The sequence below is a fragment of the Channa argus genome, chromosome 21 (genome assembly GCF_033026475.1).
Source record: "Channa argus isolate prfri chromosome 21, Channa argus male v1.0, whole genome shotgun sequence".
Lineage (NCBI taxonomy): Eukaryota > Metazoa > Chordata > Actinopteri > Anabantiformes > Channidae > Channa > Channa argus.
Genome location: NC_090217.1, coordinates 8952185 through 8966210, shown reverse-complemented (window position 1 = coordinate 8966210; position 14026 = coordinate 8952185). Strand labels below are relative to the sequence as shown.

The 14026-nt window shown below is 39.3% G+C and overlaps 1 protein-coding gene across 2 annotated transcripts in view; it reads right to left on the bottom strand.

The window, feature by feature from the left end:
- Positions 1–14026, bottom strand: part of plxna4 (plexin A4) — a 212002-nt gene that overhangs the window by 37052 nt on the left and 160924 nt on the right. For both annotated transcript variants that reach the window (XM_067490113.1, XM_067490114.1), the window contains exons 10-18: positions 10628–10828; positions 9702–9798; positions 7883–8073; positions 4636–4787; positions 3458–3581; positions 3150–3286; positions 2791–2958; positions 2406–2499; positions 261–500 (exon numbers count right to left, since the gene is read on the bottom strand). In XM_067490113.1, the coding sequence (XP_067346214.1) occupies positions 261–500; positions 2406–2499; positions 2791–2958; positions 3150–3286; positions 3458–3581; positions 4636–4787; positions 7883–8073; positions 9702–9798; positions 10628–10828 (1404 nt within the window). The remainder of the gene's footprint in view (positions 1–260; positions 501–2405; positions 2500–2790; positions 2959–3149; positions 3287–3457; positions 3582–4635; positions 4788–7882; positions 8074–9701; positions 9799–10627; positions 10829–14026) is intronic.

Below are 14026 nucleotides of genomic sequence, written 5' to 3'. Positions count from 1 at the left end.
CTGAAATCAATAAATGCCAATAGGAATATTTTTCAGATTTTATTATCATTATTAATATTAACATTAACATAAGCACGATACCATCTAAATCAATAGATTTTTTATGCACTGAACTGTAAATCGTTCCTTTCCCAATGTAAAGTATTTAATAACTGTTAACTATTCACAAATCAGAATGTCACAACAATAACATGACACAATAAAAAAACTAAAATACCAGATTGTCAGTGAATATGGACGAGTAAGGTCCACCCTCCTACCTTCAGTATGATGGGTGATCCAGGTTTTAGCTCCAACACCCCAGACACACTAAGTGGTTCAAACTCAGGATTGGGATAGTAGATAAAATTTGTGTTGTTAAACGCCATCAGAGCCTGCACATCGTCTAGTTTGAAGCCAAACTCATCAGGTCGTTCAGGCACCTCCTGCTGCCTGGCTAGGCTGATGGGCAGCTCTGGGGCCTGACACAGCATGGATGTGGGGCTGATCACCTGGCACAACTGGGAGTAGACATAAATAATCATGTTTAGGAGTAAGCAAAATATCTGCACATTAAATGGTATATTAAGTTGAAGCAAATAAACATTATGCTTGTACAGCAATATGCATTTTTACATACATTGTCATGGCTAGATCTGAATGTTCTTGATACTAAAGTTGTTCCCTGTTGCCTCACATATGCCTTTTTACAAGTCAAGTGCATCACATTGGTACTGAGGATACACCAACTTCACTATATGTTAAACCATCCCATCAACAGTCATTAGTGTGAACCTGAGTCACAACGTTACACTAAGCCCACTAGAGACTTAATTCAAACTGGAAGCTCCTCCATTTCAAAAAGTGCAAAGAAAACCTGTGGAAGTTCTTTCCTTAAAGAAAGCCCTCAAATGAGGTGCAGTTAGGGAGCCTGTGTAGTCTCTCCACGATCAGACTTTGATGTGTGAAGATTCAGGAGTGATAACTAAGTCTAACAGTTCCTTCATTATGCTCCAAAAAGACACCCCCACCCTCTCATCATTTTTTAACCCGTTATTCCCTCTTGTGATCTTTTCTTCTCTTTGACACATTCATTCACCCGTCCTTATAACTTTCCCGTTCAATTACAGTGTCTAATACTGGGCATTTTTGTGTCTCATCACACTCTTATTTTGTTATTTTTTGTGCGTGACATGGTCACGCATGGGTCTTTAGACATGCACTTTAAAGTGGTTTTGTTATCGTTCATTATTCACACGTCAAATCCAGTTTTATAAACATGGACAGGTCGTGCAGTCTTTTTAATGCCACATGCAATATTTCTGCAACATCTTGATTTCTCTCTGACAAGGGATTGACTATTGAACTAGCAGCACAGGTCTAAAGTCACCTCTGCCATGAAGCCACTCAAACCATTGCCTCCCATTCCTAATTGGCTCCTGAAACATCAAACTTCACACCCTTACAAGGTTTTTAGGACAGCACTGACATGTTTCCTACGCTGCTGCAGGAAGGTGCAGTGTAGGAAAAAAAACTTTTTCCAGCAACATTGTTTTCATCAGCTTCTGATATTTATTTCGGCTTCCCATTCATTCAGTACAGACCTTTGGCATGTAGGATTGAGAAAGTGATATGTCAGATTAGCTGTCAGCACATTTAATTTGTGTTGGTTCAAAATACAAGCTGCCTGTAAAGTAGCTGAGACACAATGACCAGCACAAGCATATGTGAGTACAGATGTTAAACGTGGAGCAAGCTGATGCTCAAATTATCCACATAGATAGCATTACCACCTTTTGTTACTCCATCTTCTTTCAATCTGATCAATGAAATCCTTGTATGAATTCATCTATCCTCCCTTGGGTGAAATGGTAAATAAGGGGTAAAAGAATATGATGAAGGCCAATCTCTGTGTGTTTTTTAGTTCAGAACTTCCTCGTTGTTACAAAGGTGTGGACAGGAATTTTAGAATTCTCTATCAATTAAATAGCAACTTACTAAATTTCACTATGCCATCTCCGTGTTCTCAGTTTTTTTGTGTACAAATGTAAAGTACCTCAAAACAACATTGTGGAATTAAGTCTGCTTTGGAGAAAAAAGAAAAAGAAAATTGCTTTGACTAAAACTACACTACAAAACTAAGACCGGCTTTCTTTGGCATGTGGAGCTGCCAAGAGATGTTAGAGCCATAAAACTGAGTCATTCAACTTTATTTCTGATTGCTGGACCAAACCAAACAAAATTAATTCATAATACAAAATAAAAGTTAAATATTAGAATCACACACATATACATAGCAAGGCAAAGCAAGGACAGGCCTAGATAAAAAAATAATAAAAAAACAAAAACAAAAAAAACTTTTACCAAGATAAACCACATGGCAGCTGATTTGATCACCATCACTGTTTGTGATTGCAGCCACTTACATTCAGAGTCTCATGGCCATTGTATTTGGCTCGGATGAGTGGGGTCTGAATGATGTCCAGGTTAGTTCCTGTCACTGTCACTGGGGTGTGTCCACTGAAAGAGACGGAAAAAATGTGTGAGAACAAGGTTAAATGGAATGGTTAAATAGCTATTGTTGTTTTGACAAGGATAACTCAATGGGAATCATACTGACACATACACATCAGCTCAAAATAACACTGTAGGCTTTATATTGTTGGGCTTTGGAAAGCAGATTTTTTTACATTTTTGTTTGGATTTTTTGTTAGTTCTGTTTATTTTTTGCTTTGTGTTTGGTTTATGGTTTGCTGATCAATATAACTGCTGTGATAGTTTACATGTAGAGTCGCTTGCATTATAACGTACCTGTAGATGCTCCATTCAGGCTCTATCTTGTTGATGGTGGGATCCTCTACATACTCAAACCGCAGATCTTTCTGCAGATGAGCCTTGTTTATGCTCACAGACACAGACACATTTCCATAGCCATGCAGAGAAGCATGGGTACGACAGGTGAGCCACTGGCCACCCCTCCTAAAGTGATGACAGATTGAAACCGTGGTTTGTACATCTGATATAGCCTATCAGTGTTAAGCTGTATGGACATGAACTGTAGAGAGAAAGCTTTTAGCTGGTGTTGTAGTTTAACTAAGGCTGTCCTTGACTGAGCTATTATTTGACCGTTTTCATGTGACATATTCTGTTCTGTTGTGTTCCCTTCTAACCTCAGATAAGTACATGGCTGATCCTTAAACAAGATTGACACATTACTCCCAGCATCAAGATGGCTGCCAGTGATGTTGACAATGGTTCCACCAGAGACTGGCCCTCTGCTGGGCTTGAGGTTGTTAATCCTCGGTATCTGGAGAAAGGGTAGAGTTTAAAAAGGTCAAAAGTTAAGGAGAGTGTAAAATTGAGAAGAATAAAGAAAGTCCTACTACTCCTAATACTTACAAATAGCATTTTTAAATATCTGTCTTTTAAGTTCAACATGTTTAAAGAAAACAAACAGTATTTTAATTCTGAGACTCACCACAAAGTAATAATACTTGGATGATTTTGCCATGAATTCTGGTCTGCATTCTCCAACCCCGACACAGACTTGCACATTACCAGTGTACTGGCTTTCCTCTGCTTTGCCCATCTCACACACAATCCTGGAAAACACATTAGCATAAAACATGTAGATGTGGAACATGTAAGAAAGAAAAACACATGGAAATTAACATATAGACACACTCAAATGTTCATTGGCTTCATGAAATGGCCAGACCCTTTCACTTTTGCACAATTATAGACTGTAAATGATAAACTAGACTTAGCAGGTTCTCCCATCTTCAGAGTGGACTTCTAAACCTTTGATCGTGTGACCGCTGGGTTCTTGGCCACCACCCTGACCAAGCCCCTTTTTGTCATTATAGGTTGTTGAGTGTATAAGTAAAGGAAAAATGTCAATTTTATCTGTTCCACATGCGAAAAATGTGAAAAAAAGTGAATGAGCATTATCAGTAAATACTTTCTGAAGTGACAGCACACGTCATACAAAAATAAAATAAAAAATAAAAATGGCTTGCCAATAACATTTGGAAAACCCTGCTGCAGTTCTCCAGAAATGCAGAGCAGATTATGTAATATGAATGAACTAAACTAATTTTTAAACTTTTATGAAATAATGTATTATTTGGCGGTGCCTTTACCACCTGCACTCTGCCAACCTATGCAAGAAAAAGGAAAAAGTCTATCCTTTAAAGTATGACCTCAAATACAACAACCACTTCTGCAGGGTCAGCATTTGCTTAGAAAGTGCTGGCACACTACTTCTTAGCAGAAGCGCCACTGTGTCTGTTGATAAGCCAAGTTTAAACTAGTTTAAAATAATTTGATAAACAGCACCTGTAAGGAACCAAAGCGCTGGATTAAACTCAAATGTCAAGTAAATTTAACATCCTGAACTTTCTAAATGATTGTAGGACTGTGTATGTGTGAAATATCGAGGCTTCTTTGTTGCCTGCAGCAGTTCTGAGACAAGAACCAATTGAATGCAACCTGTAGTGATCAGGATATATGTGCTAGTAACTGCTACTCTAAATTGCCTGCTGCCTAAAATAGAACACTACAAGAAAGTTGAGAATGACAAGGTCAGCATATAGTTTTTATTACTTTGTTCTAGCAGTGTTTAGTAATCAGTCATTTATATAATGTGTGACTTACTGTTCAGCAGGGATGTAGCCCTCACGTATGGGGGTGCAATCCACTCCAGCAACCTTCACATTACCCTGAATCTCTGTGAAATCCAGTCCTAGATTCTCACCACGAATAGTGACAAGCACGCCACCCTCTCTGGGACCACGGAGAGGGGTGATCTGTAGAAATTAAAATCTAGACTGATGATTTTGGAGTAGCGGCTGCTGTCATAAACAACATGAATTACTATATTGCACATAGCAGGTTGCTGACAAAACAACTTGCGACTGAGAAGATGACAGAGAGGGTAGAAGTAGTAGTACAGGATGATATACATGATAACTCTTGATTTGCATCATGTGTTTTAATGTTTATTTTGTTAAATATGTCAAATGTCTATTTTACATACTCAAACAAATTAGTTGCACTTAATCTTACTATAAAAATTTAGAAAAACATGACAAATGCTTTTGTGACATGGCAACCATTAGTTTGGAACTTAAGACTTTTGACTACACACTTAAATGTGCGGCACCTGAAATCAAGTCTTACTGTCAATTCATTGTTATGCCACATAATTCCATGACTGAGTCCTTTGCCAAATATTAAAAAGCTATTTTAACACAATAACATAACATGTCTCTCTCTTTTTCTGATATCTCCATTTGCAGCACTGTGGGCCATCCTTCATTTGGAATCTGTAAGGGTTTTTTTTTTTTTTTTTTATTAGTAGTAGTATTTTAAATGACAAATTTGTTAGTAATCTATCTATAAATGAATATTGGCATGTCAAAGAATTTAGAGTGTCAGATCATCCATGTAAGTGCACAGTAGTTGGAGGGATGGGATGGATGGCTGCAAAGAGACAGCACATGACAAAATAACAGTTCAATGACAGCTTAGGGGTCAAGACTCAGGGTCGAGGTATTGTCATTTCTCAATCCTGTATCTACTGTGATCCACCACAATCTATTACATAAGATTAACTTTAAACCTGGGTTGGTTGACATCTTTGCAATAATCATAGCTTTGTCTGATTTATCAGTAACATCTCTCCTTGTTGATGAAGCGGTTTCAACATCCATCAACACTTTACTCACACAATTACTTTTTTGCCAGTAAGTGTGTGTGCACATCATAAGTCCAGTACAGATGAATGAGTGTTAGAAAGGTTTCTATCAGTCTTTGCCAAACAGAAGTCCTCTGTACTGCATCCCACAGGCCCAGCTTTAACCCTCCCTCTGAAAAATAGTGAACCTAGGAACTTTCACTGGGTCTGAGACTCATTTTTCTTAGTGACCACCTGCAGTTTTAACAGTTGGCTGGATGTACATACAGAATGTTGTGGATGATGGTGTTTATGTTAGTACTGTATTTAGATTTAAAAAAAGTATTTTACTATTTGAACTCTCTTTTCTCTTTTCTATTGGCTCTCAAGTGAGAGACACTGTCACTATGTAGTCTGATGTCTCTGATTTATGAGGCTTAGTGCTGATATCTCAATTTGAAAAAAAGAGCCTTCTGGGAATGGGTTTGCAATACATACAATTAAAAAGGTTGGACAAAATGCATTATTGTTCTCGGATAGCAAATACTGAGGATGGAGAGAGATTAATGTGCAGAAATAGTGAAAAAGATGGAACAAGAAAAAGAAAAGGGGGTGTGGGAGGTGCAATGAGGCGTTGATTAGATTTGTGACTTTGACAAGATAATTGACGGTTGGGTAGAGGCAAACACTTAATCACTTTTCCCTCTCTCTCCTTTTTTCTTTCCAGCTCTGTGAGTCTCTCCCTCCCATATTGTTGATGGGAGATGTCATTATAATGAAGCGTATTAGAATGCATTAGGGGCCTGGTCGTCTTGGAAAAGTCCTCCTTCGTCACCCACTGACAGTTTTTATGTGGGATGTGAGACGGCTGCAATATGTCCCTGCTGCAGCCTCAGGGATGTAAGGAGGGCCCACTTCCATGAATAAATCCATGAGTCAGGGTGAAACAAATACTGGAGTGGGGGGATGGTGGACCAAACCAGTCCAAACTCTTTATTGAGTGAATCGAGGGACTAAATATCATATTTCCATTACTTTGCTCAATACTTGACTGAAAAGAAGTAACCACAGTAGTTCACATTACCGAGAACAAGAAGACAACATCAAGTGATTAAGTCAACTGTTTTGAACATGCATGTCTTCCCTCTCCATCTTTCCTTAGTTAAAAACATCAGTGAGAATTTGAGTGATTCTGCTGTAACGTCTAAGATTTAAATTACCTGAATCTGATGGTGTATCCATGGTGCTGCTTACATCAAGTGTTGGACATATCTGTATGCTCCTGTATGGGATGCTGTACTTTAGTGGAAACCACTGGAACATTTTACCTTTTCATTCATGTGTTGTCCTCACTGTCCAAGCCAATCACTCCAAAACCCTTCTCTTCTTATTCATGCTTTGCTTTATCCCTTCATCTGTTGTCATTCGATATCTGCCCCTATCTTTCCTCCAATGGGAAATTACACAGAAAGGACCCTTATATCTTTCATGATGGGAAAAAGGAGGGAGGACCCTTGTAGCCTAGTGTAAAACTATTCTGACTACCAAATCATAACCACCAGTCTTTCAACCTCAACCCATCCTTCTCTGTCTTCGTCAGGTCTTTATTGCTTTAGATCTTCCTAGCTTTTATCTCACTGACCCTTATGCCACTTGCTATCACAACTTTTGTATGTCATGCACGAGTCAAGTCAATTAGCCTCCCACAGTGTTCGTGTTTACGTAGACTTGCTTGAATAAGTTGGAGTTTGAAGCCTTTGAATATTATTACAGAAGCCCCAATAGGGATGATTTGTCTTTATACATCCTAAAAGGCCTATCTATACATTTGTATGGTCACACAGAGACCAAGAGAGAAGTAAGTCCCATCCACAAAAAGACAATCACATGTGTATTCATGTGATTGCTGTAATTGTGGCGCAAGTATTTTGCCATTATTAAAACCTTTTAATCAGTTGTGTAACTGGACTGTTAAAAAGGTCTAAAATGTATTACTCCTCCCAAATGCTGTTACACTGAGTAGTTGATGCTTACTCACATCCACTACCATTACTGTATGTCGTTACTAAGTCTCAGGTGATCAGTGCACAATAATTAAGGTATATTTGTTCTGCTGTTGAGTTAAAAAGCACTTCCATTTATGCTGGCATTGCCTGACTTATTTAGTACTTAGGTATGAAGTATAAGCTGCATGCGTGGACTTGTTTCCTGGTATTTGGGTCTCACCTGTGTGATCCGTGGGTGGGTGCACTTGCTGTTTATGCCATTGTGCTCTAGCCATTGGTTTTCAGGGTGGGGGCAGTGTTGTTTGAGGGTGCAGCGGTTCTCTCCTTTGCACCAAACACACCCAAACAGTGGGTCTGCCTTCAGACACAAACCACAGCTTCCACGCTGGGCGTCGCACTTGTACAGATGGACTGCAGGAGAGAGGAAGGAAACAGAGAGGTAGGGTAAGAAAAAAAAGGGAAATCAGGAAATAAGGTGAAGGTAGCGGCAGTAAATGTAGAGATGTCATATGAACAACCTTTGTACAAATGATTACAGAGATTTTAATGCATGTAAAATTATTTTGGGCAAAAGCCTCTACGATGATAGACAAATGCTTCCAAACACAAAAAGTAAAACTGGTGTCTCTCTCAATGTCTGTCAGCTGTTGAAAAAAGAAAATTATTGATATCAATGTCTCATTATCTTTCCATCTATCGTCGTCTATACAAACTCCCTCTCCCTTTGAATTTCTTACATTGTTGCTTGTCATTTCTGCTCACCCACTACACATTTAGCATATCTCCATGGAAACGGGCCAACAATTTTCATTTAATTGCTATTAGATGCCTGTGTGATCTGTCCATCAAATGATGCCCTAGGAGCCTCTTCCATCACAGGCAAACCATGATAGCAGGAAGGTCAGTGGGAGTTTAGTTTAAGCATCCCCCTGTCATTCTCTAACTTTTGTTGCTTCTTTTATTCTACAGTTATGCTCAAAGATAGGTCTTGTGCATCGCATTTGACTCAGACACACATCCACACAACTTTTAACACACACGCACACACATTTACCCACACAAACTTACCCAAACACTGTTCAAACGTTGCCTTAGAGCACAGTGTCATGTTGGCATATCCACATTTTAACAATACAATTCCTTTGTCTGACTCTACTGCCTTTGGTTAAAATGAGTTGTTTTCCTGTCAGAGAACTACAACCCCCAGCATGCGGCTGCTTTTCTGCCCTAGCATGTATCACTTAATGTAGTGGATTGCCAGTGGCCAAACTGAATCAAGCTCAGTAACAGAATGCTTAAAAATTTAAGAGTGAGCTGTCATTCCACATACATGCTAAGTAGAGGCGTAAGAGCAATCTCTCATGGTATCCCACTTTACCTACCTTAAATCCAGAATTGAAAGTTTACTTAGACTTAAAATGTCAATTGGTATAATAGAATGGGTATTTATTGGCGTTAATTTGGTATCATTGGTTTATGATCATTTGCGCTAATAAAACACATTTAACTGCTGAAATGAGAAAACTCAGAAGAGAGGAGAGTGGGGACAGAGAGATGTTGCCAAACTCCTAGAGAGGTGTTTACAGGGAAACAGCAAAGAAATATATATACTGTATAATACATAAGAGCAGACAGGAAATGGCTTTTAGAGAGCTGAGAAAAGATGAACAGACAACACAAAGATGTAAAAGCAGAAAGAAATAAAGGGTAAAGGGAGACCTACAGAAGGAAACCCTAAAAGAGGATGTATTGAAGTTAACCACTCTACAAGGCAACATCAGGATGCTGCACCTAAGCGCAGTCCCTGCTGTTGCCATGGACACCAGCTCTAAGGGCAACAATGGGGAGACATCGGCTTTACTTAGTGTGTGTCTCTGTGTGTGAGAGTTTACAAGACACTATGTTGAATAAGAGTGTGTGTGTGTGTGTGCGTATTCTTATGATACTACAAGAACCATGGAAGCCATGGACACGTATAGGAATTAAAGTTTACGTGTACATGTACACATGCGTACACCCTATACGCTGTGTATGCTCACCTTTGTTGTGGGCGGGGTTGTCGATGGTGAAATCTCCGTTCCAGATGACTGTCAGCTCCACGGGAAGACTACTCATCTCCATCCCATCGTAGAAATACTATCACCATGGCAACCACAGTGGGAATAAAAGGGAGATCAGAGAGAGAGAGAATGAGAAAGAGAGCGAGAAGTCTCTGTGCTACTTTAAACTGTCTATTATCTCCAAATCCAAAAGCCTCTGGTTTCACAGTATTCCTCTGAATGCAAAGTTCATCATCAACAGGTGGCTGTACTAAATACACATATAAACTCTCACGCTTACGCATTCAGAATTCACAACTGCACACTATACACATTAGAGAGCTTTCAAATATCATTTTCATTTGGTTCTGTAACACTAACAGCATGTGGGGTTGGTGCTAGAATCATAATTTTCTGCTAAATTACAGTTTCCCTCCTTCACTGCTCAATCAAAGTACAATATTTGGATTGTACTGTGATTATACACACAAATCCCACACACATCTCTACACATAGAAACTGACACATACACTCAGGGTGATGAAGATAGACAGGAAGATGGGATGTTATTGTATCAACAGATGATTAGCATCAAGACCAGCACAGAGCCTTTTTCATGCTAGTCTTTCATTGCTGTCAATGCATTATTCAGTCAGTGAATGGAGTCTGATCACAGGGATGGCTGACTTTGTCTCTTCTACACAGTTTAGCTAGAAGTGCAAAAATCTCTCCGCTGTAATCACTGTGTGTGTGTATGCGCTTATGTAAATGTGTGTTAAAGATTGAAAATAAAATATTGTGGTCACTTATAGGGAAGCAATAGAAATGGGGCATCTTTATAACGATTGTGTTGGGATGTGGTGAGGTGATAATCAATGATGATATTTCACAGAAGGTGTTGCGATAAAAACAACACAAACACACACCGATGTATTCTGACACTGCACAGATGAACTGTTGAAGCGTAGGGCAGGAACTCTGTGCTCATTTCCCTGGATGGTCAGCAGACACTCGTAACCCCTCTGACCAGACTGGGGCTGGGGGAGGTTCTTTGCCCGTAGTGTTATTGGCTTCACAACATTGACTGGAACCAGGATCTTGTCGGCAGGCAGCAACTGTGGACACCCCTGGAAGAGAAGCAAGGCAACAGGAAAGGATAGTGAATAACTACATGTGTTCTCAGTGTGTCTAATGCATAGAAGGAACAACATTTATGTTGGAGTAATGTATAGAAAGTCTTGCAACATCGTGTTTGAGCTGGTCCCTGAAGAATTTTTGGTATTATATTAACATAAAAATTGGTTTTCAAACTAATTGTACCAGTAGCACTGAACTGAAGTAACTTACTGGCATATACAGTAATCCATTGTAAACTCAAAAAACCCATCAACAATCTCCATTTATTTCATCATGTAGCAGATCACCCAACACCACTTCACCAACATTTGCTTAATTTAATCAGTGTCAGTGTTTCAGTGCTTTTATTTATGCTCATCACCGGGTTAAGATCAACTGAGCCTATGTTAGACAGTTGTAGGATATGCTCATATTCACCATGAGTAAAGGACTGGCTCAAAAGGTACTCTACTGTCCTTATCCACAGGAGGGGAAATTAATGATACAATGAAATTGAGACTTATATGGAGATTATATCAACTGTTTGGTTGATGAAAGAAAATCTCACTAAGTCATCAAAATAATGTTGATTTCTGCTTATGTAGTAATTAGGAATGAAAGAATGACATAAGAAACAGCTACAGCAAGAAAGAAAGAGATGAGTCACTTAGCAATTAGAGGTCTAAAATTAACAGCCAATCAATTCAGGTTTGAGTAGTTGGCTAATTATAGAGCACCTATGACTTGCCTGAAAGAGGAGAGGAGAAAGGATTACAGGTGTGCGGGGGACATACAAGATGGACAGAGAAGAGAAATGGAAAGACAAAGAAGGGGAGGATGGAAAGGACAAATGGGTAAAAAAGCAGCAGCAAGAACAGGAAATGACTGACAAGCAGAAGTGACAGGTGAGAAAGGAGGTAAAGGGAGGTAAAGATTGTAAATAGAGAACAGCACTTTTCTAAGTAGTTTTCCAACTCTTTCTTGTTTTTCTTGAAGACTGGTGGAGAGAGAGAGAGAGAGCGTGAGAGAGAGCGAAATAAAATAGGCAAAATGAGAGAAAAGAACAACAAAAAAACAGAGACTGAAAAAGAGAAAAAGAAAAAAATACCATAACGCATATGCGACAGGAGGAGCTTTAGCATGTCAAAAAGGCAGAGGGAAAGGGCGAAAAGAAGGAGAGCAGATAAGGTGAGCCCCTGCATGGATGGAGCTGGGGGGAGCGAAGCATAGCGCACGTTGAACTGGTTGATAACGCTTGTTTGAAATTCATTAAAAGCCACTTCATTGGGTTAGGCTAAGTGACTGACTGGATGGCTGCGTGGTGAGAGAGGGGAACGCTCTGTGACACTATTCACAAACTCATTATAGATAAATGACACACAGGGTGAGTGAGTTCAGTGGTAGAGGAGAGGAAGGAAGAGTTGCTGCATGTGTGTTTGCTTTTCCAAATCTCATTTTCCTAAGAACGAGGGGTCGTATTTGGAGAATGAAAATGAGTAGGAGAGCAAAGAGAGATGCAATCCATTTTTAATCACATCTCTTCCAGTTAATCCACTTGAACAATAGGGACAATAAATTTGATCTGGTTTGTGGAAATGAAGGCATGGGAAGCACTGAAGTCTGACGTAACATGGTGACTTAAGCTAAATCTTGAAGACACAGATCTGCACTGATAGTGGCATTTGGTGATGAGGGGTTTACACACAAACACACACACACACACACACACACTCTCAAATGAACAATGTTACTATTATCTGTAGTACTGAAAATCAAATCCTTACACAAAAACCAACCCACCGATTATTCAAGGTAAAGATACATTGACATTGGAATGTATGCACATATGCTAGCAAGCAAGCAAGCACCCACAAACACACACACACACACACACACACTTCCAGCCTTGGAATTTCATTACAGTAGGCCGAGAGGCAAAGATAAACAACCACAAGTCAAAAGAACCAAGGGAGCATTTCTTCCATCATCTCCCTTTATGATAACACGTCATGGAGATGTAAACTTTAAAATGTAAATTTAAACAGCTGCTGACTACACAAACACCCCACATATACACCATCTCATCAACACCTTCTGCAATTCTATTTACCACACTGACATCAGGTTGCCATTTTTATACCTCTAAATACCTGTCCATGTAGTCTCAGGTAAATAATCTCTCACACACAGACCTACACCTACAGGTGTAGTTTAACCTATAACCCCCTTAGGCTTCCTCAAGTGCTACAGATTGCACACACACATAAACAACTACACATTTTCAATCTTGCTAGCAGTACAGCCTTGTTAACACTTATTCAGAATCAGTAAAATCTTAATTTTAAAGTTTTGTGACAGAGAAAATTACACAAAACAGACTCCTTAATTGCATCAACACCAAAGAAAAACATCTAGAAGCAAGATTACATGTATGTGTACAATGTTGTTAGCTTGTGTTTTCCCCTACTTAGCTCTGCCTTTCTGTTTGTATGTATACATACTCATAACACACCATAATCACTGCCAGCACTGCCTGAGGCCAAGTAGGCTCTCAGTGGTTTGGACAAACATAGTGGGCTACTGATGTTGGTCGTGTTGGCAGTGATGCTCACTGTCGCTTGTTAAGATTTATGTCAGCGTTAAGCCGATCTAATGTCAGCGCCAATGTTTATTGCTGCTGCCCCCCCTCTCAAACCCCAATGACTGAAGTACTGTAGGAGCAAATGCAAATCACACAAATAAAATGTACAGAAACCTCACTCTACGGAAACTGATCCTGTAGCTATGTGCAAGCATACAGACAAATATTTACAACTTCTCATTTCACCAGGCTCAATACTGTTGCCTGCTTGGCTCCTACCAGAAGCAGGGGGAGGGGGAGGTTAGTGTCATCAAGAACTGAGGTGTAGTAAAAAATAACCACAGCAGTCCTATAATGGCTCTATGCTTATTTAAAATGTATTTACTATATTCATAAACAATCCAACATGTTGTGGTTAGGTACAATCTACAGACCTAACTGTGCAGATGCACTGAGACATACTTTTTTAGTTACTTATGAAAACAACTGACAACATATTGGGATATTTAAAAAAAAAAAAAAAAAAAAAAAACAGGTAAAGTCTTTGCAGAAATGTGATGTGAGCATCATACTTTTACATTTGAACTTATTGTGTTGTAAAGACAGAAATCTCTTTGGTGGATGTCTT